The following is a 26,958-nucleotide window of genomic DNA, read 5'->3' on the forward strand; positions in this document are numbered from 1 at the left end:
TGGGTGCTGCAGGGGAGATCCGAGATGATAGACGTGCGGGCGCTCGAGTTCGAGCTCGAGTAATCGAATCCGTACTTCCGATTCGATTACTCGCGTTCAAACATTGCACGAATATCAATCACGCGGGGACCGCAGAGTTGATTACAAATTCAATAAATCTCCGCTAAAATGTGGTTCAAGTCTCCGCTAAGTGAGGTTCGAATCTTCGCTAAGTGGGGTTTGAGTCTCCGCTAAGTGGGATCTTTCGAACAGCGCGTATTCGAATATCGGAATTTATGCTCCCGCACTAATTGTATTCGAACCCCGTCATTTAGTCCGTCCGTGCAAACTCTTGGCGTAAAGTTTGCTCGAAATTTGGCTACAATTTGTAGCAAACTCTTGGCATAAAATTTGCTACAAATTGTCTCATGCTTCTTTCTGCTCAAATCAATATCCCACTTAGCGGAGACTCAAACCTCACTTAGCGAAGATTCGAACCTCACTTAGTGGAGACTCGAACCACATTTTAGCGGAATTTAAATTTATTCTCCCGCATTTGTAGCAGTTAATTATAATAGCGCGCGCGCATTCGAATATCCCACTTAATTAGCGAAGATTCGGAGCAATCTTTAGGAGGAAGTTAACCTTATCGCGTATATGTATCTCCGTCCTTCGGACGTATGTACAGTGTGTCTCGCGTCAGCTGTCGCGCGCGTGAATGCCAGTGAATGCGCGACTCGGCCCTGATCCGCGCTTTTGCGTGGGAGCCTGTAAAGCGTATAGTGTCCGTACCTACCGCTGACGTGCCGTGACGTCCGTGGCGTCTCGGTCGTACACGTGCGCAGGTGGTCAATTGTGAATTGACAATGGATTTGGACGTGTGATGGACGTGAGCGAGGAGGAGTCCGGGATTTAGACACGCTCGGCCGCGCGGATTCCGGTCTCGCGTCAGTTGCCGCGGGGAGCAGATCGCGCGCACGTGGGGGATCGGCCAGCCGGTAGGAGGACTTCGTCATGGTACGTATGGACGACGCGCGGACGACGTGCGGAGACCCGTCGTGGAGGTTCCTCGCGCGACACACGGCTCTCTGCACATCTCTTCAAAGCTGATCGATATGCCCGTATGTGTGTATGTTATTGCTCGCCGTGCGGCAGCAGGAGGTAGGCGAATTAGCGGCGCGCGGCCACGGCCACGATCACCGGGAGACGATGGACGACGAGCGGCAGCGGCAGCGGCGGCACTCGTCGCGGGCGGCACTCTGCGAGAGCGACGAGGTCGAGAACTCGGACGAGAGCAGCGAGAGCAGGCCGTCCGGGGAGCGGTGGGCCCCGGTCGGCGCCAACGACGACGGCGACAACGAGTTCGCGGACGAGTACAAATACGTCAACGCCAACGTGGACAAGTACGTTGCACCGCGTATACGAAGCCCCCGTCTCGTGCGCGTCTCCTCCCTCCTGTTTTTTCCCCCCTGAGAATCTATTTTCGCTGTAAAACGCCCGGAGCAGGCGACTCTCCCGAGAACATATGCTCGATCCTTGACTGACTGTAACTGGGTCACTCGAGATCTGGGATGGGAATTCATTGGTTTTTTGAAGATTACTCGTAAATCTCCTTAATATTTTAACAAGGGTGTAAACAATTTAATTACAAAAACTGCTACTTTTATCCTGCTGTTCTGTGTACTGCGTATTTATATACGCGGCGCGACTTTTTGATCGTCTAATAGAGTATAGAGATCAAGAGTGACCCAGCGATAATCTTGTCTTTTGAGGATTAAAAGAATAAGATGTTTTTTTTTACAGCTGAACTAGTGTATACTTTTTGTACTTAAAGTGAAATAGTATATTGAAATTGGACGAAAACGGGAGAAAATTTTAGAGTGCGGCGATAGAAAGCAAATCCATAGCTTCATCATTGTGTATTTAAATTATTTTATAATGATTTTATTTATTATTGCACGAATTTTGTATTGAGCGGGAAATCAATACGACTGTATCAAAGCCATATTTAATAATTGGCGTTATAGATGAGACAATTCTTTTATCGGCAGCCTCGCGTACGACATGGAGAGGGTGAAGATGCTGGAGGAAGAGCAGGAGATGCTGAACTCGTCTCTGATAGCGTTAACTACCCACTTTGCTCAGGTGAGAAGAGATCGAGAGCTCTCTCGAGCTCGCTGTTTGATCTTCTCCGTCGCTCGTGTGTCAATCAATGGAAATGTCCATTTGTGCAGGTCCAGTTTCGTCTACGGCAGATCGTGGACGCGCCGGCCAGCGAGAAGGAGACGCTGCTCAAGGAGCTGGAGGAGTTCGCGTTTAGGGGAATACCGGACGTGCCGAATAGCTTGCTGCTGGAGAGCAGATCCATCACGCCCGTCTCCCCCATGTCCTCCTGCGAGCGAAGCGTAAGCCATACTAGAAAGCGAACTTTTCGGCATAAGCGAATTTTCCTTGGTTGTTTTACGATACCTTGAGACTTTTCGTTGCTTTGTTTGTTCGGCGACATCCCTTACGGATATTCAATTTAATACGGGAAATTATTTTAATTTGAATATTAAAGCGCGCGCTGTTATTTAGTATTTTTCTAAGTAATTTCAAATGTTAAATTGACCGGTATTGCATTTCTGTAAAGGATTTTTGTGTTGCTTCGACGCCTTTTTTTATCGCTCGTTTTACGTCTAGTCATTTTTAAGCCTTTTTTTTTAGGTTTTTATACTTTTAAGCATTTTTTAAGTTTTTATTCTTTATTCTTTTTTTTTATATTCTATTATTTATTTTATTTATATTATACATATTTTACTTTGTCGTATTATTTGTTTATGTAAGTCATATTTATGTCTGCTCTTTTTTATACCACCTCTGAGCGTGCAATAAAAGTTTTTCACGTTCTCTCTCTCCCTGTGTATATTCATCCGTTTTATTTTAATACCTTCACGCATCCGATCCTTCGCTCCACGCGTGATCAGTCTGGGATTATTTTTTCTGGCTTGCAGTACGCTTGCGTCGCAATTTTCTAAACCTTTTCAGCTACAGCACAACAGGTTGCGTAGGGATGTTACACTTCTTTTCCACGGCTATTCCCTTGATTTTTAACAGCTGCTCGACAGCCAGTCGACAGCTCTTTAATCGCGTCGGATGTAAACGTGACTCCGTAGGTGATCACCGACGCGGAGGTCGAGTCGAAAATGGCATTGCAGCGAACGAAACAGAGAGAGCTGATAAGCCAGCTGAAGTCGCAGCTGGAGGATCTGGAGAAGTACGCGTACGAGACGGGCGACGCCGATCTACCGCAGAGCGTCATTCTGGAGAGGCAAAATATCATAATTAGTAAGTAAAGTGGCTAATCGAAAGACTGTAATCGCGAGGCAGCAGGAAGAGAGAGAGAGAGAAAGTAAAACAATCATGCTCGCCGATGCCCGCAGGTCACCTGAAGGAAAAGTTGAACTTCAACGTCGACGATCTGTGCAAACTGCCGGCGGACGATCTCAGGTGGCAAGTCGACTATGCCATAAGTCAAGTACGTGTAAAGCGATCTCGAGATCCACGTTTATTGTTAGTCCCAAAGCTACCGGGATATACTTTCGTCAATTTGGAGCATAGACTTCTCTTCGACCGATAAGCACGTAATTTTCGAATAATTAACTGTCGAAGATAGAAAGTAAATAAAATAAAGTACGTTCCTTAAAAGAAGGCAGATTAAACTATGTGCTTTAATTGCTTTCATAAACATATGTAAACTTTAATAAAATTCTAATTCTAATAATTCACTTGTAGAAAACATATAATGTCAAAGATTGAAATATATGATGTTAAAGCGATTTCTCTATAGAAAAATAATTTTCAAATAGATAATTAATGAACTGTGAGGATAAGAATTTTCGGTATTTTTCTGGGACTGACATGCTACTTTTCCTCTATTTACAATAATATTCAATATCCGCAAAATCTATACGATAGATCGTCAGCCCGTTGAAGATGAAGGAGCAGCTGGTCTTCCAACTGAAGACGCAGATCGCCGACCTGGAGCGTTTCATCAACTACCTTCAGGGCGAAGTTAGCACGGAGACTCTGGCGTGCACGTGCGCGTGTCCGGTGCACGCGGGCGGCTCCGGCGCCTCGTCGGCTTCGTACGGTTCCAAGCGACGCTTCGAACGTGGACGACCCGTCGAGGAGGAGGCGGCGGGTGCCGCTAATCGGACCAGGACTCTGAACACGGTGCGCAAGGTGGTCGCGCTTCTGCACATGTTCCTGATGTCGCAGCTGGGCTGCGGCAGCGAGCGGGTGCGCCGGAACTTCGGCGGCAGCAGCAAGAACCCGGTGCACAATTGGCGCGATCTGCGCACCAGGCTGGACATCGCCGTGGAGCACGTGCTGGACACGATCGCGGAGACGTCGCAGCAGCAGCAGCAGCAGCTGCAGTTGCAGCTGCAGCAGCAACAGCAGCTGCAGCGTCACGCCGACGACGACGAGGAGGAGGACGTCGACGACGTCGACGACAACGAGAACGACTACACGTCCGACTCGGACTCGCCGTCGCACGCGAACGCGCGGCTCACGTCCGCCGTGAGGAAGCACCTCGCCACCTCGGTCAGGGATCTCATGCAGCACGGCCTGACCGCGGACGTGCTGCGCTCCGGGTCCAGCGTGGTGCCGTTCGTCGGCTGCTTCCCGCAACGCGGCAGCGTCACGCAGGCGAACCTCATGCACGCCTGGGAGCTGATACTCAAGTACTACGAGATCAAGAACGGGCGCCGTTACAATTCCAGTCCCGCGCAGAAGCTGTCGCAGAGTTTCAATCTGGACCTCGCGGCCGGGAGGATAGCCTCCTCGAAACAGGTAGGTGCTATTCCTCGCCACCGGGCGAGAGGCGCCCAGGATATCCAGGGAGCGTTAATTAGCGAGAGGAGATAAAGCGCGAAATGTGGAATTCTTCATTACATTCAAGAATTCGGATGAATTCGTTGTAGTAATAAAATTCCCTGGATTTTCTGCAAATAGAAAATTGCTATTGTATCCATAATGTATTAATGTTTCGTTTTATCTTGTCCGTTTAGAGCTTACTGACGACTATAGGTAACATCATCGCTTCTCACAGTCCGTACAAGCGAAGCTACGACTCGCATTTCAAGGCATTCGTATGCGCGGCTCTGAAGTGAGTAATAGCGCGATCGCGTCGCAATAAAGCTATCGAATTCTATATTACAAATATTCGTTGTATGATCAGCTGTTAATTATATTAATTTACTAATTCATCAAATGACCGTTGTGCTTTCAGCGCGAATAAACTCGTGATATGGCTGAAGTTGATCCTGCAATGCCAGTACCTTCTAGAAAATTATTACCTCTCGTGGAGCTACGTTGTAAAGACAGGTACGGTCAGAAAGTTAGAGTAACTAGCGGCGCAACGCGGAATTGCATTTTTTTTTCTCACGACGAGACTTTCCAGGTTTCCAGGATGCGTTTCACACCTTGGATCGCCTTACCAGTTACAAGTTCGATCTGCCGGTGGACTTGGCCGTGCGACAGTTTCAGAATATAAAGGACGCGTTTTGATTGTGCAATCTTATCGTTATCGTTTCGTGGAAATGACAGATGTAGGACGTAGAACGTACACGTACTTTCAGTACTTTCTGTAACGCAATGCCGTAATGCTGTACAAGTGGGCGATAACGATATGCAAACCGAGTCGCTGGAAATAGGACACTTGATTAGCTCTCTTGAGTTTACGATAAAAAAAAAAAGGTAAAGAGACGTATGTAGAACGCAATTATTACCAAAGGACAGACACTTGAATTAAAATTTTTTATTACTATTTTTTAGAATTGTCGAGATTAATATTTACTTTAATGGAATGACGCATGAAAAAAAATTTAAATTAAATTTTTATTAATATAATATTAAACTTCTAAAGTGTTTCAAACTCTCCGAATCATATCTTGCACATTTTCTTCGCTCTTTCAATCCAAGAGAGATATCCAAGTGTTTCGTTTTTTTTTTATTTTTTAGAAACGCTCACGCTGTACACGGACGCGTAAGAAATCGTTTAAAGTATTAATATATCACAAAAGCATTTCTTTGCTTAGAAGTCCCTAAGTGTTCGCTATATCAAATGGCATATAGACAGTTGCATTGCAATAACTAATAGGTGTAATTATTTACTTTCTAAGATATCAGTATTTGTATAGATCAGTTGTTAATGTACAAATTAACCTTTGTTTTTGCTTGTTGGAACGAGAAAGTAACGTACATGATACAAGATTTGCAAACTATGTACAATATACGTACGTACGTAGTTTGGAAATCTTATAAAAGAGCTTAATCGGAATCAACAATGTAATATCTATCGGGATATTTTCCATCTGCGATACAGGCGTCAATCCAACGTGTTAAAGGTGCAAGAACTGAATCGAGCGAGGCTAGTCACTTCGTAAAAGAGCCATTCCATATTTTGCACACTTACGCCAAGTTATATTTACGACGCATTTACGAGAGCAGGAGGAGAAGGAGGAGGCGTATCAAAGAGATCAAGTAATATCATAATATCGCGACTAGAGACTTGCACTGAGCACACTACTTGTATCGTAAGACGTTTTATGTATATGTACACACACACATACACGTAAATTAGCGTAAGGAATAACATATAATATGTATATACGAGATGTGCAAACCAAATCTGCTTTTTATAAAAAAAAAAGTAATGAATTATTTTAGATTAGTCCCGTAGATAGACAGAAAGGTAAATAGAGGAAAGCACTGTGGTTGCAGAAAATATACTTATGGTGCAAGTAATGACGTAATCATGTACAATAATATCCCCCCCCTCCTCCCCCCCTAGTTAATTTCCGTATTAATATGACACCTATACAACTCCATAACTTCGCGTTTTAATTTAAGTAGCAATCAGATTTCTTCCTATCCTTCAACCGTTGAAAGAAAAATTTCGTTTTTCCAAAAATTTCGAAAACCACTCGGATTATTTTGATGAAACTTGACACGTACGCACAGCTTCGTCAAAATAATCCGAGTGGTTTTCGAGATATTTGAAAAAAAAAAGGCGAAATTTTCCCTTCACCTTTGACGTCCTGTATCTTTCGAACTGAACCGTTTCGGATATAAAATCATGAAATTTTCGTTCTTGAATTTGTGCGAGAAATCATCTCTAAAAATCTTATACATTACTTAGTCCTGTATACATATTTTTTATACGACAAAGGGGCGCGACAAGAGAAAGCGGAGAGAGTAGTCCGGAATAATATACGAAACGTTTTGTTTATTTCTTGCCAAGGTTGCACACATCGGGGAACGTAGAGCTTTTATCTCTCTTCCCTCCGTTCGTGGTACAGTTAGACCGATTATTGGATTTCAGCGTGACACAATTAGAGTCTACAACGGAAAGAGCGATCTGAACGACGGTAGACAGCTTGGTACTATGTAATACAGTAGAAATATAGGTATACAAACGGTATTGTCGGCGGTACAGAGACTCGTGATAGAGACACGTTATCGATTATTTACAAAAAATCATTACACCGATTATCTGCTGGAAGAATTCGCTGCATGAGTTACGTTACAGTCGTCGTCGTCGGGGGGGACGAGGGGGGTTGTATATTCTCATGTCGAAAAAATGGGGCTCGCTGTCAGAAGGGGGCTGCCGTTCAGCGGACGGAGGCAGTTCGGTCAGCGCTCAGTGATCCTTTGACACGATTGGTCCACGATTAATTCTTCGCTGAATTTTCAAGTGTAGAAATCAATCGTAAAGTAATAAAACCCACGCAGCAAGATAACGATCTTAATAACGTCAAAAGACGTCTTAATAACGTCTCCAACGTTAATGAGACGTTATTGAAACGTCATTTAACGTTATCTTCTTTCTCGGGAAAGAATCACTGAGCGCTCGCTGACAATCAGCTGTTTTGTCCGTTGAACGCGCAGCCAATATCGGCAACGCTAATGTATGCACGAACCCAACAGGTATACACGTAGTGGCAGTAAATTTTCTCGTTGGTCACGGACGCACGCGCGCCTATTACACCGATAAGATGATGCAGAATTTTCACCCCAAAAAAAAGCGTATTCATTTCAAGAAGTGTAGCGGATCGACCGAAAGACGTTCGTTCGTTTTTTTTTCTCTCGTTCGATTATGTTAGGCTGAGAGAATGATAAAAACGAATTCGCTGATTAAGACACCAATTTCTGGAGAGGCATTCATCAAAAACCTAATAAATTACAGCTTATATTGATTAAAGCCTATAAAAGATAATAAACTCGAAATTAGCGCGATTATCGGAATGATTTTATTGATAAGGAATTGACATTGCGATAAAGCAATCACAAGCCAATATGGTTGAACTTGATTCTTTCATGTTTTCTGGACGATTGTCTTGTATATCCCCAAAATTAAGTTTTTTTTCCTTGACATTTTCAATCAAAATTAATAATTTAATAATGTGATATTATTCTTTCAGCTTTAAAATGTAATGTAAAGTTATATTCGAATAGTCATCATCATCATAGTCGATCTCTCATGACCCCCCATTTTCTATGTTTTAAATAATTAGTATAGATATGATTAAAGGCCCATCTATACATATAGTAAGTCGCAAACGCTCGTTTATCTCTTTTTCCTTTTTTTGACGTTTTTTTCTTTTTTTTTCTTCGCGTTTGCGTTTGCGACTTATGTAGATTGGCCTTAATAAATTAGTCCATTTTGATAATGGTGACCTTTCTATGTTAATCTATATATTATGTATAAAAGAATTAATTATTATTTTAAATTGAATGAACAAAATGGAAAAAAATTTAAATATATAAAAATAAAAAGAGCAACTAACTTTTGGAGCGAATTTTTAAATACCTTTTTGCGCTACAATTAAAAACGTACCATTTCTACGTGCCTATGGAAAATGCATGTTAAAAGTAAGCACTTTAAATGCAATTATCTTTTAAACATGCCTGGTTACTTCTCCTAAAAATTATGCGTATGTATAGAGAATATTATTATCTTCAAATTCGAAGTAAAAGTTTCAAACAAAACCTAAGAAAAGTCGCGATAAAACCACTTTAAAAGGTGAAACGTATAAAATTCACAAAAATTACTACATTATTACAGAATCTCAGCTATAACTGAAAATGATCGAAAATGTCAATCTATATCCCGCGTATCGGTCTTGCTTGCATATTACTTGATTACTAGAGTGTGTGTTCCCCATCTTTTTTTTTAATGAAAACTCTGCACACCCATGTACGGCACTACTTACACAGAAATACAAATATTATACAATATAAAAAGGCTTGTGTGTACGTTGGTGTATATGTGTATGGAAGATATGGTCAATCGAGGGGCCGCGATCTCCGGAACGTCTTCGAGGAACCTCTTTCTCGAAGGCAGAAAAGGAAAAAAAACCTATACGGCGAGTGTTGCGATGCGCGGTCTTCTCTTCGAAGATCCGACACGTTTCTGGAAACGAACCCTTCGATTTGATCCTCGGCGCAACGACACGATGATATCGCGAGGGGAATCGCGATGGCAGTCTTGTTTCATCCCCCCCCGGTAGGGATGAGAATATCTTACTTCCAAACTGACGGAGGCGTACCGTATCTTCCTCTCGCTTTCTCGACCGATCAGTCGGATAACGGCGCGCGAAACGGCGTTAACATTACTCGCTAAAGTAAAAGCGACGAGAAGCGAGGAGCTACTTGGTTACGCGCAGCCTATGTATAATACTCTTACACGGTGGATAGAAAATACTTAAAAAAAAAAAGAAAGAAAAGGAACGTTCGTTGTACGCGACAGACTTGCGGCGTGCGATGTGAACGATTCCCCGCTGCTTAGTAACTTAAACTTATTTTAAAGTTACTTCCTTCAGGTAACTTATTAAAGTTACTTAAACTTAATTAGACTTACTTCCTGGAATGTGGAATCGCGGGGCAGTGGTGAGGCAGTTAGACAGGGTATAATCAGTCAGGGTGCGCTTCGCTAAAAAATCACAGCAGGTACAGAACGAAACAGCGAATTGTCTTCCTAATCGAGGCGGTCAGCGAGTCGAGGAGACGCGAGTTGCTAAAATAAGAGACAACTAAACGTGCGGCGATTAGCTCTTTCTCAGCGGGATATTCCCGCGTACGCGCGAGACCCCGCTCCTTTTGTATCTTCGCGAAGTTAAACGTTCGGCCGTTAAACAATAGCTCGTTCGAACAAGAGACACGCGCGAAGAGCAAAACGCTGGATGCAATGATAATTTAGAAATTATGCGAATCCGCGATGAGCCACCGGCTCCGGCAGGCCACTGTCGCAACGCGCCTTTTGTTCTTCCTTAATTTACACAACAACTCCATAGTGTACACACTCATTCAATGATTCTCGCTTTCGCTTAACATTCCACATAATTCTCTTCTCTTCGCTTAATCTCAGCACATTAAATATAGGTATTATTTATGCCTTTTTCCATTTTTTTCCCTTTTTTTTTTGGTACAGCAAACGATCTAACAACCTAACACACGTCTAACAATCAAGGAGCCTCTAAATATAACGTCGCTAAATGCGTTTTTATAGCCACACACCGCTTTTATTACTATTTGTACAGACTTCGACAGTGCTTTTACTCGCGAAAAAAAGAAGCGTTACTTGAATCCGAACGCGGTAATCAGGACCGCCACGTTCTCAAGATTGTGAGGATGATGTTAGAAAATTACGAGATAATTTATAAAACGGACCACGTCTAATAATAAATATATTGGGTTGAACGGAGAATTCTTGTTTTGTTTTTTTTTATCAAATTGAAAGATATTTTTTTATTTATTTAGATATACTAGACGTCACAGACGCGCGCTTTGCTATTTAGCTTTTTCTTTTCTTACTACGACATTTACAATGCATACAATTACATTGCTATTAATCCTTCGTACAACTCAAAATATGCAATGACAATCGCTCACAAAATTAGCGCAGAGAGAGAACCAATCATCGTCGGAAAAGACAAAATAAAATAAAATACTTGTTTATTCAACAATGAACTTCGAGAGATGCAAATATCGATTTAACGTGCCTTTTTTGGATAGAGACTTTATTCATCCAGGTATTCAAGATGAATAAAGTTACATCTAAATAAAAAAAAACGCTCAAAACACCACTAATCTTTTTTCAAAAATTTTTTTAAAAACGCGCATTGGAATGTCAGCTGTCGAACGATATTATATAAATTACAGCAATTGAAATGAGGTCAGTTTGTCATGTATTTATATTAATGCCATCTTTTAGAAAAAAAGACCCGAACTTTCCGTTCAACCCAATAAAATTCTTCGCAAAATGCTTTTAAAAATCTTCCTAACGAGTATTATATATCTAGATTTTTATAAATTTACATGAGTAAAAAAGGAGAACGATAATAGTCTAAAATTAGAGAAGTGGCAGTCCTAATTGGGGATAATTGGAGGCTACTTAAACAGTAAATAGAAACAAGCGTGAAAATCTCCTTCCGCCGCTGACGCGGCATTCGCGTCAGGAGATCCGGTTCTAAATCAGCAATATTGTACCTCGACAGGGACATCTATTTCCGCAGAAGAAGAAGTAGAAGTAGAAGTTAACGCGTGTAATATCGCGCCTTCGTTTTATAACATTGGTCCTTTTCTTACTTCTCGCGACTGATAACTGATTCAGTATCGAGGCGGATCCAACTAAGAAGGCAGGCATTCCACATCACACTCATGATACACAATATAAAGTTACTTAGCTTGGAAATGTAATCGAAAAGAGTAAGCGGTAGGTACACACAAAGTGCCGTGTGCCTTACTCTTAATTGATTGTCGCGCAGAGTGAAATTTATCCGATTCAGAAGAAACACAAAGACATTTGGTCAGAATTGCATATAAATATAAGCAAAACATTTAATTCCGCCTATCAATTTCGTGATTATTTCCGTAAATCTTTACGTTCACACAATAAAAAAAAAAAACAAGAGTAATTTCTTGTAAAGAAACAAGTCGAAAGATGTAAAATAAATTTTTACCACAGCTTTGTTTTCGAAAAAAATATTTCTTCTCTTTCTTCTTAAATCACGCAAATTTCACGCTGCGCGCCTCTATAATAAAGAGAAATATCGATTATTACCGTTAGCTTATTACGTTCACACGCGGATGCGCAGGGGGACGCTGTCCGACTTGCATTCCGCCTCCAGCTCCTGCTTGATGCCGTCGAGAGTCTGATAGATCGTGCGGAAGGTGGGCCGGTCGGACGGCCGCCTGTTCCAGCAGAGCTTCATCAGATCGTAGATCGACTGCGGCGTGTTGTCCGGGCAGCGCAGCACGTTGCCCTCCTTGATGTACTTCACCACCTCCTCGTGCGTCATCCCGTAATACGGCTGCAGCGCGAAACTGAAGATCTCCCAGAGACACACGGCGAACGCCCACACGTCCGACTCGACCGTGTATTTGTTGTAGAGTATACTCTCCAGCGGCATCCATCTGACCGGGATGGCGTCCTGCTCGTCGCCTGCGTGATTAAGAGATACAAGTGATATGACGATCAATAGACATGGTTACATCTATTACAAAGTTTTCGCAAAAAAAAAAACAATATACAACATTGTACGAAGAGATATGAAAGCTGGAGGGTAACGATTACAAATTTTGAATGTGAGCAATTGGAATCCCACTCTATACAGTATACTTGAAAAGTGGAAGCAACTGCCGAATAATTTTCAAGACACTCGATCATCCTCTACCGCAGGATCTAAATAAATTCTAAACAATGAAGGTAAGGAGACGATGGTAATCACCTTTATAATAATCCTGCAGATATATCTTCTGCGACAGCCCGAAGTCGGCGATCTTGACGATCATCTGGTCGTTTATCAGGCAGTTGCGCGTCGCCAGGTCGCGGTGGACGAACTTCCGGTCGGACAGGTAGACCATACCGGACGCCACTTGCAGCGCGATGTTGATCAGATCCATGTGCGAGAGGCGCGAGGGATCGCCCGCCGTCGGGCCGCCCTCGTCCGCGCTGGGCACGCGGATGACGTAATTGCTGGGCGAGCAGGAGCGCAGGAACTCGTTGAGGTCGCCGCGGCCCATGTACTCGAACAGCAGGCACATCGGCCGTCCAAGCGCGCACACGCCCAGCAGCTTGACGATGTTCGGGTGATCGAACTCGGCGAGCAGGCACGCCTCCCGCTCGAAGTCCCGCAGCAGGTCGTCCGACGCCTCCTCCTTCAGCATCTTCACGGCGACGTTGGTGAACTCCTCGTCCGTGACCAGCCCCGGCGCTCTCGCCTGAAACACGCGGCCGAACGCGCCCTGGCCCAGATCCCGCACGTAGATGATGTTGTTCCGCGGGAACTCCAGCTTCTCCAGCTTGGGATTCAGCTGCGCGCTCGTCTTGTGATACGCCTCGTTGTTCGGCAGCTTGTCCAGATCGATATTCACGTCCTGCGAAGAGGAAGAATATTATTAAAAATCATTTTTAAGTCGTCGGAAGAAGAATTAGAATGCTGTTACAAGATAATTAAGGCGTAAATATGAATGAAAAATATGAGAAAAATATATTTGAAATAACTTGGAAGAATAATTACTTTTATTTATATTTTCTAAAGAATTTAAAAAAGAATTGTACACAGTTATCGATTAAGCTTATAAATTGATTTTTTATCGTAAGTTTCTTTCTGATAATTTAAAAAATTATTTTTTTATGGTTGTCGACAAACCTACTTGATTATCGGTCGGATTGTAGCCTCGATGACGTTTGTGCAGTCTTTGACTCAGCAGGATAGACAACAGCGCACCAGTTACAATTACGAAGCCCAACGCTGACAGTATGAGTACCAGTGTGTTATTAAATAGAGTGTCCATCATTATGTCTTTCGGTTCGATCTCCACTTTAGTTGTAACATTATCTGACAAAGATATCAAAACGTTATTTGAATGGGGCCACGTGTTTGAAATAAAAAAAATATTTTAATTAAGGATATTCATAGAAAATACATTCCATAAGAAGTGACGTAATGAAAAAGAATCGATATAAATGTTTCAATTATATTTTTAAATTGAATGTATTTAATTATACTTTCAATATATTAATGTATATTAATATTTTTGTTATACTATTTATATAATTAAATTTTAATATGCTATTAAATACCAACACAAGAGAAAAGAAATTTCTGATACACCGATTAAAAAGTTCTTAGTATGTCTCAATTGTACCCACCACATACAGGAATATCGCAATGTTGCCAGCGTATCGAGGGATCGGTCGTGAAGCACCACGGCATTGGCTCGTCGCCGCCCGCGTTTCTACAGTAATTTTCACTGTTGCGAATCTGCGGGAAGACATCGGGCGGTTTATCGTGACTGTGTGGCATCTGCACGCTCCACGACTGACAATCCAGTCCGTACTTGGTCTTGTTGGCCTTCCCCATGTAGAATCTACCGTTGCCCCTGATGCAGTCGTCTAGGAAAGATGGTTCAACGTTAATTTGTAATCCAATTAAGTCTCTAACATTTTAAATTATCTGAACGCGGTAACTCACAAGTGACGATCTCCTCGTCCATGTCGGTCAGGTGTACGTGCGAGCAGGTGGGCGTCTCCTTGTTCACCTTGGGCAAACTCTCGCATTCCGGCAGCACGAAGTGTCCGCGCGAGCGAATGTAAATGTCCCTCTGCTTGTTGTCCTCGATGATCGCCCAGTCGTTGAAGCAGAACTGTTGGCGCACCGCCATGCAGTCTTCGTAGCAGAGCGGTAGGCCGGTCGATTCGTGGCACAGCGGAAACGCATACACGCACAGTATTTTCTGCATAGATATAAAAAAAATTGAGAAAAGAAAGATAAAGACAACATTTTATCTCGTCAGCTCTGTGAGAGATTCGCTTTTTTAAAGTTACATTTCAAGACTTTCTCAAAAACATCTTAAAACTTCTTAAAAGTTATTTTAAAAATACTTTGAAGCCTTCTTAAAGCTACATTTCAAGCTATATTTCTCAAAAATATCTTGAAGCTTCTTAAAAGTTATTTTAAAAATACTTTGAAGCTTTTCTAAAGATATATTTCAAGTTATATTTCTCAAAAATATCTTAAAGATTCTTAAAAGTTATTTCGAAGGTACTTTGAAGCTTTCTTAAAGTTCTGAAGTATCGCACCTCTGCGGCTGAGCGACACGGCTCCAGAAGGGTCCCTATCAGCTCCTCCCACAGGTTCGCCGTGATCTTCTCGTTTAGCCATCCTCCGGGATTGTCGTTGGAGTCGTTAAACCACACCTTCCCAATGCCGCTGAGGTATCTCTTGCATATCTTGCCGCTGTACGGGGCGCAGTAACCTTGCGACTCTGGCTCTGGTGCGAGAGGACGCACAGAAAAGCAAAGATATCAAACGAGCTCGTTTCGCGAGAATCTACATTTTTGCATCGACTACGATGCGCTCAGATTCCTCATCCCTGGGATTCATCCAAGTATCATTTTACCCTTGTTGTTCACCGAATGTCAAACAACGATAAAATGATACTCGGATGAACCACCCCGGTGGGGAATCTGAACGCCTCCCGGGTTCACCCAAGTGTCATCTTACTCTTGTCGTTCGCCGAATGTCAAACAACGATAAAATGATACCCGGGTGATGGAATCCGGGTGGGGAATCTGAACGTGCGACGAGTAAGAGTGCGATGGGAGCGATACTTACTTGCTTGCAGGAGACCGAAGCGCAGGATTATCGCCAGCGAATAAACGACGGCCCAAAACACCATTATTTACAGTCATCTATATATACATACATATATATACACACACGTATATTTATATATATATATACATATATATATAAATATATATATATATATGTATATACAGATCTCACGCTGTCCGTGTAATAATATACGCGTGACGCAATGCGAATCCAGAAGAAAGCTCACATGTTTGTTAAAGGAACACGACGTTGATACACGGTCGTCCGCTCAGGTTTGCCTAACGGGCTTAACATCGGGCTGTTCTGACCGGCCACCGGCAGGGCTCTCGTACATACGCGGCCGTCTTCCTCGGGGCGACGACGTATTATGCCATTCCATAACGAGCGACGTGAACGATCGCGCAACACACACGGGGCTCCGTTGATCCTCCAAACATTTGATATCTCCGGCGGCGCCGATCAGCGGGTCAGATCATGGCGGCAAACTCCGGCTAAACTCCCGATAGTCCCGATCCGTTCGGTAGAGGTTACGACGGAGCTGCCTGCGCTCAACTGGCGCCGACCGCGCCGACAAGGTGTTTATTATAGACCGACGTATCCTAATGGGAGTTCGCGTGGCTGTAAAAATTTAAACAATTAGCACGTAACACTGACTTCATGACTTATTATTAGACCGATGTTAAATACGATAAAATTTTCGTTGAAACAAAATATATAGTTTAGTTATCAAACAATATTTTGTTTATAATAACAAATTATTTTGTGTTATATTGTAGCAACATTTAGTTGAACGTGTCGGACTAAATATTTTGATAAGATAAAACAAATTTTGCGTTTTTTTTTACAAATTTTTGTTCTCATCCAGTATAATCCAGAGAGAAGCATAGAAACTTGCATATCGACGTCTTCATCCATTTTTATGATTTTATCGACAGCGCCTGAAAGTGGATGTGGCTACGTAGTACCCGTTTCAAAAATGGATGTTACGGCGCTGATGTACGGAGGACACGGTGAGATTCCGCCGGTCGATGCCACATAAAAGGCGGAAAAGGCCACGGTATGGCCGCTCTTGTGCTCCTTACGCTTCTCTCTGATACTGGTCAATATGAACGACGTAAATTCCACCGAGGACAACGCGGCTGTAATCGCAGATAAGTTAGCCGAGCCACCAACGAATATGAGCAAGCGTCAACTGAAGAAATTGCGGAAGCAGGAGAGATGGCAGGAGCGGAAGCCCGAGAAGAGGTTAGGAACTCCTGATGTCACGCGGCAGCAACGTACGAAACTCTGTAACCTAATTGCGACGATTGTATACTTAAATTGCATTCATTTCGCCACCTCAAGGCGCCTGGAATAAATCTCCTTTTATTCAGGAAGAGAAATCCGTACAAATTCAATTTTTACAGTTTTTTTATTCTAACCTGCCACAATTTGAGAGAGACTCGCAACAAGAGAGAGATTTATTGTGCAGTTCTTTTTTAACAATTTTCCTCGTCACACAATTTCTCGTCTTTCTTTTCACACGGAAGGAAATTTATTTACGCAGTCTTTTCGAACAGTTCTCTTTTCAAACGTCATCTCGTAACGGTGTTTATTTTCTTGGTCGATTGCAGATTACAGGAGAGGATCAAAACGCGGGAGAAGCGCGCGTTCGCGCGCGCGAACAACCTCAGTCTGGGTCCGTCCAGGAAGTTCTTGAAGAAGAGCACCATGGCGGACAGCGCCTGCACGCTCACAGTGACCATCGACCTGTCGTTCGACGAGCTGATGATCGACAAGGATATCGCCAAGTTGACGAAACAGATATTGCGGTGCTACACGTTGAACAGAAGGGCCGCGGCACCCATGCAATTTTCCCTCACCGGCTTCACGGGGAAGTCGCGCACCAGCATGGAGAAGCACAACGGATACGAGCATTGGGATGTAGGTGATTGCAAATGAGGCTGCGTTTCATTTAACGCTCGCAGCGTTCGCGAGCGTTACTTGTCATTGTTTGATAAACAAGGATGAAATGATACCAATAAGAGCGTTAAATGGAACCCTTAAAGCGAACACAGCTTCCTTTTACTTCCTTTCGTGATTAGAATTGATAAGACATGAGAAATGTCGTCTAAATTTCGCTGGTCGCCTTACAGGTGAGCTTTCACACGGAGCCGTATATCAACATTTATCCCAAAGACAAGATCATTTATCTCACGAGTGAGTCGAAGAACGTGATAGATCATCTGGAACACGATTGCGTGTACGTCATAGGTGGTCTCGTCGATCATAACGCACATAAGGTGAGATCTTTATTATCTTTTAATATCCTAATAACCTTTTTGGCTAGTCTTTTTTTTCTGTGAATCTCTCTTTACATTAAAAATAAAAATTGCAGGGTATGTGCCACAAATTAGCGATAGAGGCGGGCGTTAGGCACGGCCGTCTGCCGTTAGACAAGTTCCTACAAATGAAAGCAAGAAAAGTGTTGACTATTGATCATGGTAAGCATTGCGAGGTTGAATTTTCCTGAAGCAGTTATCTCTCTCTTCAAAGCAATTATATTGCTGATTTCTGGAGCATCTCCAGTACTTAATTTCATGACAAATAAGAGAGAGAGAGAGAGATGATTTTACGAGTGAAATTAATGATGTGCTTTAGTATTTGAATGAATAGATATGAATTCTGCTTCTAATCAAGTTTCGATCAAAATTATGCATTGAGATTTACATTTTGAAAAAAAGATTGAATTTTTCTGAAGCAATTATAATATTGTTGATTTTTGGAGCATCTCCAATCTTTAATTTCATGACAAATAAGTGATTTTACGAGTGAAATTAATATGTGCTTTTTAGCATTTGGATGAATAGACATACGTTCTGTTTTCAATCAAGTTTCGATCAATAAGTTGTGCGTTGAGATTTACATTTTGAAAAAAAAAAAACAATTGACTTTTTCAGTCTTCGAGATACTGCTGAGAGTCTCGGAGGGCAATACCTGGCAGGAGGCGTTTTTAAAAGTGCTGCCGGAGAGGAAGAACGCTCGTCCGATCGGTTCTGTGCAATCCAAAGAAGACGGAGCGCAAGATTCGAAACCTGTTGATGTAAATAATGCGATGCCGATTGACACAAGTAATGCCGTACCAATTGATATAAATAATACGAGGCCGGTTGATGTAAATAACGTAGTTGATGTAAATAATACAGTGACGATTTTAAAAGACGTTTGCGATAAGGAGAGCGATTGCAAACCCGAGTGCAACGCAGACTCGAAGGAAATCTTAAACGAGAATTCGCGTATAACGTAGATCCGCGAACGGTGGAATTTGTACAAAAAAAAAACGCAAATATTTAAGAATTCGCGACGTGCAAAAAGCAGAATAAATTTTTACAAATATAAAAAAATACAATATTTATACACGCAAGAAATCGAACCGCGAAACGTTCGATCAAATCGATCGGATTTGTTTTTATCCGAATATAAATTATAATGGCAATTTGCCATTTCATTTTGACGCTAATCCTTTTTGCTGTTTCGCGATGCCGTGGGGATCTCAAAGTCTATTTTATCGTTCTATTTTTAAAAGGCCGCCGAAAAATATGCGGTTATGCCATATTGCGCCGCTAGGTAAAGGCCGTGTATATACATATAATAACAACAGCATATATTTTTGTATAGTCTGTCGTGTATTTTCAAATATACGAGATGCGTAGACAAGAGCAGCAAGACGGTAAACACCAATTATAAACGGGCTACAAAAACCGCGTCGGACTCTCGACAAAACACTTCGTCAATATCTTCTCGCGCATTGTTAAGTTTTTCTTTTTTTTTTGTTTTAATCCTTTTACACATCTCACAGACACATGTTACAATATAATACATTCTTACACATCTAAAATTGTTTGTTTGCGCTACCGAAGTGCAGCTTTTTTTTTGTTGATCATATTTTAGGTACCTTTTCCTCACTGTTCTGTACGGCGCAGCATTGCGCCAATTGCTCAACTGCGGTAATTAGGTCAAAACTCTCTCGCCCCCTCTCTCTCTCTCTCTCTCTCTCTCTCTCTCTCTCTCTCTCTCTCTCTCGCGGGTTAAAACGTTTGTACACAGGTGCATATTTATTACATTGCAAATGTACATACGCCTATTTTATCATCCAAAGACATTGAATACAATATACCCCCCTCACAGCGGGATATCGTATTGTACATATACATATACGTTATCTACAGTTGAGCCCCGCGATTCTTAAGATTCTCTGCCCCTTTCCACTCTTCGTTACTTCTTCTATCATGGGAGAGTAGCGCAAGACTAGAAGCGGTGGAGAACGAAGGAATACGGGCGTCCCACTGAATTCGTCTAAATAAATAAATTCTCTCTCTCTCTCTCTTACTCTCCTACCTTCGCGCCTTCCGCCGACCAAGCTCGATACTTTGTACGCGCGCGCGCGAGTACAACGAACGTTGCGATCGGGAGATTGAATTGAACTTAATAAAAATTTGATTGAACTTAATAAAAACGATATAATATATTAGTTTACTTATCTCGCTTTACCATCATATTCGGCCGGGACGATCGCGGTGCTTCAACCGAAATCGATGATAAATCGATTGTCGTTTGCTCTCGACTGACTCTCTTTTTACAATCCTCCATTCTCGCGCCCGCCCGCGGAGATCAGAGATGGTTTTTTTTTCCCCCCCTTTACATCGTAAATTTAATCGCGCGCGATAATCCGCCCTCCGTACTTTCACGCCGCCGTGTCGCGCTTCATCACATTTCTATCTTCGCTATCTCCTCCTTGTCGATTATCTCGAAGTCGCTGTCGCCGTTGTTGCTCTCGTCGCTGCTGACCGCGGCGGCTATCTTCTTCCCGTCGAAGACCTCCTCGGAGGAAGAGGACGAGGAGCTCTTGTCGAAGTGGCTGGCCTTGAACTTGATGCCGTCCTCCTCGGCGTCGTTCTCGCCGACGCTGAGCTCCAGCTCCGACAGCTCGACGCCGTCGGTGCTACCCTCGCCGTGGTAGGGCATGTTGAACGCTATCTCCTGGAGACCCTCTATGAAGTCCTCGTCGTAAAAAGAATCTGCAAGCGACACGCGACGGGATGTAATGCGGTGTCTACAATGAGACTTAAGATTTTAAGGAAATTGACCGGTCATAGTCGATTATCCATTTCACGTGAGAAGAATGATCGACTGTGATTGTTACCAATTTTCTTAAATCTCAAGTCGCATTGCAGACGCCGCCTTAATAAAGAAGATCGAACGGCGCGAATGGGAGAGATCAAGGCTTATTTTACTGGAAATTATTGGGCAACAAATGAGATGATAAATATGGAGGAATGTGGAATCGATTATCTCTGTTAAAAAATTATCTCGAAAACGTTTAGTATTTAAATCGCGAATTGAATTTTGTTGAATTTACACTCAAATTTATAATTAAAAACAAGTTACAAAGCTTGTCACAATACCATTCTGAGTGTCCGACAGCCCGCTCGTCGGTGTCGGCGAATGATCGCCCGTCTCGCCCACTCGATTCAACACCTGCAGATTCGCCTCTGTTACCACGGGTAAAAATTCATCCTCGATTTCGCTGTCGCATTGCCATTCTGAAAAAAAGTGAAAGGAAGGATATATATGTTTCCGTTCCACGTAAACGTTACGTAAGCGTAAAATTGAATATTCGAGCTCAATGTCAAATCTCAGCGAAGAAAAGATATACGAAATCTTTCAACCAATTTAATTCTCTTTATATTAAATCAATAACGGTTCCTTGATGGTACCTTTCAAGCGTTTCATTTAAGCCAAAATTAGATAGCTACATATTGTATATAATTATATTCTTAAACAGCCCAGAAATTGGAAGTTAATTAAGTTTCATTAAATTAAATTTAAATTAAGTCATTTTAGCATTAACACGAAAAGTACCAATGTTCGTTATTCACTGAAAGGACCAAGCAAATAAATTTCTACAAAAGAAAAAAAAATCAAATATTTCATCTGTATAGAGGACAATTATTGAAAAGGCTCAAAAAATTTTAGAGTCTTATCTTTTACACAAGAAATACAATATATATTAATTTAAAAAATAGAAATAGTCAATAATGCGATCGCTCGGTACTTCTAATGTTAATCTTTAAAACTTGAGATTCGAGTCTTTCTCTTTCTCTCTCTCTCACTCAGGGAAATTCAGATTCGCTGTCAATTACCTCTGTGCGACATAAAGTACTCCGATATTTTGTCAGACAGTTTTAGGGGTAATCGCAGTACCAGAGATGCCAATACAATGCCCCAGTATATCGAGTGAGAGGTCGACGGATTGATGTGGCCGAGGAGCCACAGGCCGAAGGCCACGAGACAAAGGACGATGCAATGCTGAAAAATTGTAAATAAGAATGCTCAATCTCTTCTTACAAGATTCCCTTCTTAAGAACAAAGGGATGACAAAGGGATTTCTTACCAATCCTGGTTTCTCGCTCCGCAACTTCCGCAGGCTTCTCCACAGCCAGTGAAACTTACTGCACACCCTTTGACATTCCCTGAAACATTGATAAAATCGAGATCACCATTGTTTTTCTTTTCTTCTTATTATTTAAATCCCTTTCAATCTCGAGAGCGAGATTGTTACGCGCGAATATACGGAAAGCTTCTTGTCGAGTTCCGTTAATAAATTTCACTGCTAATGAGCGGAAACGGCGAGTGAAATCGTATCGAAGATAATTCAATATTTACACGGAAACATTACGCGCGCTATTATTCAGCGAATTATCTCGGTGCAGTTATTATTACTCAGCAATTAGATAAGTACAAACGTATATAACGCAATGACGTAATGAACGGCATGCAATGATACGATAATACTTTCTCCCGATAACTTACACTGCAGGGGCCAAGGTGTCCATGAATCGGAAAGCGACCAGTAATTGGTTAATTGAATACACGGTGACAATTCTGAATGGTACCTGCGACTCCGGTATCCCTAATAAGCTGTAGAACCTACAACAAGCACAACAGTGTTGTAAAGCCGTGTGTGTTCGATGCTATAGAAAGATCGCTTCGAGATCTCGGACGGGGAAAGAAGATCAATCACATGATTCGAATAATTCGGCCAATTGATAATACGACTGGTCAATTCTTTCTCCGTCCGAGATCCCGGAGCGATTTCTATAGCGTCGTGAGAGTAGACTTAAGTTCCCGCGAAAACAATAGTAACGGTAAACGGGGCCATTCCCTCCCATAGAGAAACGTGAAGGGAGTTTGAATAGTAGGGTACCGTTTCATTTTTCTCGTACGATAAATTTTTCAAAAATTTAATTCAACATCTTATTTATTCAATATTATTTATGCAATATATTGCGTATATTTAAGTAATTTATTATTTATTTTATTAACAAGAGAATAGAACATTTTTGGAAATTCGAGAATTTTTGTATCCTGCAATCAATCACATATGGAAAATGTGTCGGTACAACAAAAGAAATAGAACCCTAAAAGGATAAAGCCACCTGCTTTTACGTTTATCTAAATTTATGAAAAATTTCCTTTGTCCCCTCCGGTGAAAAAAATTCTTATAATATCTCACAATATTTTTAAGAATTTTCATACATGTTGACAATTTCAAAAAATATATCTTAAAGTTCTTCAGATTTTATAAATTTTTCTATAGGAAATTATAAATTAAAAAATCTTAGAATTTTCAGAACTCAGAATATATATTATATGTATAACATATGTATAAAAAATTCTAGAAAATAGATTTTCAAAGTATTTTAAAAAAATAATCCAATTCGCATAAAAAAATCTGGAAAATTTTCTAAAAAGTTATAAAATTAATATAAAATTTTGAAATATTGTGTAAATAATTTCAAGAAAAATTTTCACCGGCGGTTTTTTCTGTATATCCTGCAATCAATCAATACATTTGAAAAATAAATCATACGACAAAAAAAATAGAACGCTGAAAAGATGAAGGCCATCTGCTTTTATACGTTTGCCTAAAATTACGGAGAATTTCCTTTGTTTCCTCCGGTGAAGAAGATTCTTATATTTTAAAACATATAATTTTCCTTTGCATATTTCTTTTTAAATCGGAAAGAACCGACCGACAGAATTTAGCAAGGACGTCTATCTCTAAAACTTGCAACGTTCACAAACGTAGATAAGTATGCGTATAGATTTCTAGATGTGTGTATATGTAAAAAAGATCTGAGTCAATCCAGCGACAAATTCCGTAAGAAACACAAAATCAATTTAGCAGTCGTTCTCGCGCAACGGACTTCTAACTGCGTCCGCTTTCATTTTATCCCGATTGAAAAAGACGTCATATTTCTCTTCGACATCCGACATTGATTTATTTATATATCACGCATTACGTAGGTATATATTGATTATAAAATCATTTCTCGCCTGGCGCGATCTTATCCGGTAAACAACTCGCGCATGCACGCGACACAAATCAAAACGTTAAATAAAACATTTGGCTTATCCTCCCGACGCGTAATATCGCGTGATGTTAATTTATAAATTATTCCAAGCGGAAGGAGAGCAGACTTTTGAATAAAACGCGCAAGGCACAAGGCACGAGAGTATCAACCAATCAGAGTCCTTCATTTCATTATTCTGATTGGTTTTCTTACACGCTTTATGCGTTATGCAAAAGTTTATACTCCGACTTTAAGGATAAATCACCACGTGTCGCTCTTAACGATAATCACAGCTCGCCTTTTTGATTACGCCTCGCCGATTTTTAATCGCCACGCCGAGGATCGAAGCGAGAATGTCGAGAGTAAAATGAAAAATAAATAAATAAATAAAGTAAAATAAAAATCGGAGTGTCGAATGTTGCATTAAAGGGAGAGTGACGGAAACTTTAAGGAAGTAAATTTAGTAAATTATTAAATTGGAGCCGAAAAATATGAAGAACGCAAAAGAAGCGTTTTAGAAGAGGTAAACACGGGTGAGAGCATCTTGTACATGTACCGGAAACGAGGTGCACTCGAATGCGTAAACAACGCAGCGAACTGAAAGTTCTTGTCGGGGATTTATCGTCACTCGAGATAAAGTTTAACGCATTTACGCGTTATATACATATTACGAATAACAGCGCGTGTGATTACGACATACACACGTATTCGTTATGCATGTGTGCACGTGCACGCGCGACCATGTGTAACTGTGTATACGTGTGTATGTATGTGTGTGTGTGTGTGTGTGCATGTATATGTGAAATCCCCACGAGCCGTCCGCGTTCGGAAAGGGGGCCTTGACCTAGAAGGCGAAGTTACTCTTGTGCACACGAAACGTAAAACAGCTGTAACGCCGCGCCGCGCCGCGGCCCGCGCGGCGTGACGTCACAGACGGTCGGAGGCGCGTCGCCGCGACGAGATGCAAAACACGCGCGTGAAGATGGGCTACGTCGTAGCGGAGGCGATAATCGAAGGCGCAGTAACGCGGCCGAGATAAGGACGACGTCGTTTCGAGCCGTCGTCGACGCGAGGCAGGGGAGGGGAGTCGCGGCGAGAGAAACTCGCCGTGTGCCCTTTAACGTTAGATCGGGAGGGAGGGAGGGAGGGAGGGAGAGAGAGAGAGAGAGAGAGAGAGAGAGAGAAAGAGAGGACCAGATACATTCTCGCGATTCGCGTAATTTTCCGAATTCTTCTCCGAGTTTTCCTTCAACTGGAACGAAAAGAATTGAGGCAAAAAGAAACGTCACCCTCGATAAAATATAGCGGAAAGTTATTTGATTATTGGAAAACAAAGGCACGACTGTAGAGGAGGAAGATCGAGGGCTCGGAACGAATCGGAGAATATAGTGTGCCCTTTAAACGCGGCCGGAGGGGGGGAAGAGAAAGTTTCAGAAAGGACGAGAAACGCGATTCTGCGATTCGCGTAATTTTTCCTTCGGGTTTTCCTTCAGCTCTTGCTGAAGGAATGAAAAGAATAAAGTAAAAAAGAAACATACTTGATTAAATATAGTGGAACGTTATTTGATTATTGAAAAACAGATGAACGACTATCTAGATGGAAGAGATTCTTTTTGACCCGAATGTCGCAAGCGAGCGGAAGTTCCGGGATGCTAACTTCACGAAGGTCTCGAAGTGACCAGTAGATGAAAAACGGCCAGCTCGTTCTTGGATTTATTCTTTTTTTTCAGCTGAACTTCTTGCGGTTAAGCTTCTCTCCTTTTTCTCTCCAATAATGGAGAGAAAAAAAAACGGAAAGATGAATCATGCAAGAAATCCAGTTGAAAAGGATTTATTGTTACGTGAATTTCTTTCATCTTTCATTTGTCTCCAACAAAAACGAGAGAAATATAACTCGTGCATAAAAATTCAAACGAAAAGAACAGGTTTTGGGGGATACACACGGTTCTCGGAAACTGACAAAGATTACAAAAGTGAGCGAATTTGCTGGAATATTTATAACTTCACTGATCGTACACCACGTGTAGTGAATTTACTCACTTTCATAACGTTCACCGATTCCCGAGCTCTGAGTAACAAGCCTCCCACCGGGGGGCCGGGAGGACGAGGCGCGGAGGAGCGCTCGAGAGAACGGAGGTGGCCTCTCCTCTCTCGTCTACATACTTCCTTGCAACGCGGTCGAAGGAAGCCGACTTTGGAGCACAACACCGAACAACGCACGCGTGTGCAGCGCGATACGGGCGCGCGTGCGCGTCCGCGGAGAACATAGAGATAGACAAGACCGATACTCACCAGAACGTCACGTTGAGCGCGATGATCAGATAGAGGTTGATGAAGAAGGTGAAGTCCTGCCAGAGCAGCGTCTTCTCCATGGCGCGGCAGTACCGGCACACCTCGCTCCGGCACGACGGGTCGCCGCCGCCGCCGCGCGACGACGCGGACGTCTCCCCCTGGGTAGGCGCGACGGCGGACGGCTGCGACGACGACGACGACGCCGTCGTCGTCTGCGTGTTGCCGTCGCGCTGCCCGGTCACGGCGATTCCCGTCGCTCGGCGGTACATCCAGTAGCACACGTCCCACAGCAGCCACTCCGTGGCTCGTATCACGAGCCGGCGACCGGCCAGCACTCGGTCCCGCACCCAGACTCGCTCCATCCTCCTTCTCCCCGGATCGCGGGCACGTCGTCGTAGCAGCAGTCGTCGTCGTCGGCTCGCTCCAGCGTGCACGAAGCACCACCACCACCACCACCACCACCACCTCCTTCTTCCTCCCCCGCCTCACGTCACGTCACGTCACGTCACGTCTACGCGCCCTCGCACACTCCTCTCGCAGCGGCGCACGTCTCTCCCCCCCGGGGTGGCGTCGAGACTCTCCTCCGGGTGGTGTGTTGCTTCTCCGTCCTCTGTACAGGG

General features: G+C 42.6%; 4 protein-coding genes across 4 annotated transcripts; 2 read left to right on the forward strand and 2 right to left on the reverse strand.

Annotated features, from left to right (window-relative positions):
• Positions 1–1,188: 1,188 nt before the first annotated feature.
• On the forward strand, positions 1,189–6,771 carry LOC105454394 (RUN domain-containing protein 1). Its single transcript, XM_011696977.1, has 9 exons — positions 1,189–1,382; positions 2,031–2,124; positions 2,214–2,384; positions 3,135–3,306; positions 3,402–3,496; positions 3,937–4,815; positions 5,034–5,131; positions 5,255–5,349; positions 5,426–6,771. The coding sequence occupies exons 1-9, from the start codon at positions 1,189–1,191 to the stop codon at positions 5,530–5,532; spliced, it is 1,905 nt and encodes a 634-aa protein (XP_011695279.1). The 3' UTR covers positions 5,533–6,771.
• A 461-nt stretch (positions 6,772–7,232) lies between these two features.
• Positions 7,233–16,138, reverse strand: LOC105454395 (tyrosine-protein kinase transmembrane receptor Ror2). Its single transcript, XM_011696978.1, has 8 exons — positions 15,877–16,138; positions 15,648–15,724; positions 15,113–15,303; positions 14,505–14,766; positions 14,183–14,425; positions 13,684–13,868; positions 12,756–13,404; positions 7,233–12,469 (listed from the first exon to the last, which is right to left on the reverse strand). The coding sequence occupies exons 2-8, from the start codon at positions 15,709–15,711 to the stop codon at positions 12,105–12,107; spliced, it is 1,959 nt and encodes a 652-aa protein (XP_011695280.1). The 5' UTR covers positions 15,712–15,724; positions 15,877–16,138; the 3' UTR covers positions 7,233–12,104.
• Positions 16,139–16,673: 535 nt separating this feature from the next.
• On the forward strand, positions 16,674–19,435 carry LOC105454396 (tRNA methyltransferase 10 homolog A). The gene is made up of 5 exons (XM_011696979.1): positions 16,674–16,895; positions 17,264–17,573; positions 17,786–17,932; positions 18,028–18,133; positions 18,590–19,435. The coding sequence occupies exons 1-5, from the start codon at positions 16,756–16,758 to the stop codon at positions 18,934–18,936; spliced, it is 1,050 nt and encodes a 349-aa protein (XP_011695281.1). The 5' UTR covers positions 16,674–16,755; the 3' UTR covers positions 18,937–19,435.
• Positions 19,297–26,700, reverse strand: LOC105454527. Its single transcript, XM_011697199.1, has 6 exons — positions 26,339–26,700; positions 22,503–22,619; positions 22,084–22,162; positions 21,833–21,998; positions 21,095–21,232; positions 19,297–20,707 (listed from the first exon to the last, which is right to left on the reverse strand). Exons 1-6 carry the CDS (start codon positions 26,698–26,700, stop codon positions 20,397–20,399), a joined length of 1,173 nt encoding a protein of 390 aa, XP_011695501.1. The 3' UTR covers positions 19,297–20,396.
• Positions 26,701–26,958: the final 258 nt, after the last annotated feature.

Source organism: Wasmannia auropunctata, unplaced genomic scaffold (genome assembly GCF_000956235.1).
Source record: "Wasmannia auropunctata unplaced genomic scaffold, wasmannia.A_1.0 LD335985.1, whole genome shotgun sequence".
In the NCBI taxonomy this organism is placed as follows: domain Eukaryota; kingdom Metazoa; phylum Arthropoda; class Insecta; order Hymenoptera; family Formicidae; genus Wasmannia; species Wasmannia auropunctata.

What these genes read in the sequence shown, in the direction of transcription:
- LOC105454394 (XM_011696977.1), top strand. Translation starts at nt 1,189, where the DNA reads ATGGACGACGAGCGGCAGCGGCAGCGGCGGCACTCGTCGCGGGCGGCA. An exon ending in TAACTACCCACTTTGCTCAG is followed by an intron (nt 2,125 to 2,213) that starts GTGAGAAGAGAT and finishes CCATTTGTGCAG; the next exon opens with GTCCAGTTTCGTCTACGGCA. An exon ending in GGATAGCCTCCTCGAAACAG is followed by an intron (nt 4,816 to 5,033) that starts GTAGGTGCTATT and finishes TTGTCCGTTTAG; the next exon opens with AGCTTACTGACGACTATAGG.
- LOC105454395 (XM_011696978.1), bottom strand. Translation starts at nt 15,711, where the DNA reads ATGGTGTTTTGGGCCGTCGTTTATTCGCTGGCGATAATCCTGCGCTTC. An exon ending in CTTCGGTCTCCTGCAAGCAA is followed by an intron (nt 15,304 to 15,647) that starts GTAAGTATCGCT and finishes CTCTCGCACCAG; the next exon opens with AGCCAGAGTCGCAAGGTTAC. An exon ending in GGACGAGGAGATCGTCACTT is followed by an intron (nt 14,426 to 14,504) that starts GTGAGTTACCGC and finishes CATCTTTCCTAG; the next exon opens with ACGACTGCATCAGGGGCAAC.
- LOC105454396 (XM_011696979.1), top strand. Translation starts at nt 16,756, where the DNA reads ATGAACGACGTAAATTCCACCGAGGACAACGCGGCTGTAATCGCAGAT. An exon ending in GAGCGGAAGCCCGAGAAGAG is followed by an intron (nt 16,896 to 17,263) that starts GTTAGGAACTCC and finishes GGTCGATTGCAG; the next exon opens with ATTACAGGAGAGGATCAAAA. An exon ending in ACGGATACGAGCATTGGGAT is followed by an intron (nt 17,574 to 17,785) that starts GTAGGTGATTGC and finishes GTCGCCTTACAG; the next exon opens with GTGAGCTTTCACACGGAGCC.
- LOC105454527 (XM_011697199.1), bottom strand. Translation starts at nt 26,700, where the DNA reads ATGGAGCGAGTCTGGGTGCGGGACCGAGTGCTGGCCGGTCGCCGGCTC. An exon ending in GACACCTTGGCCCCTGCAGT is followed by an intron (nt 22,163 to 22,502) that starts GTAAGTTATCGG and finishes TCAATGTTTCAG; the next exon opens with GGAATGTCAAAGGGTGTGCA. An exon ending in GCTGTCGGACACTCAGAATG is followed by an intron (nt 20,708 to 21,094) that starts GTATTGTGACAA and finishes TGTCGCTTGCAG; the next exon opens with ATTCTTTTTACGACGAGGAC.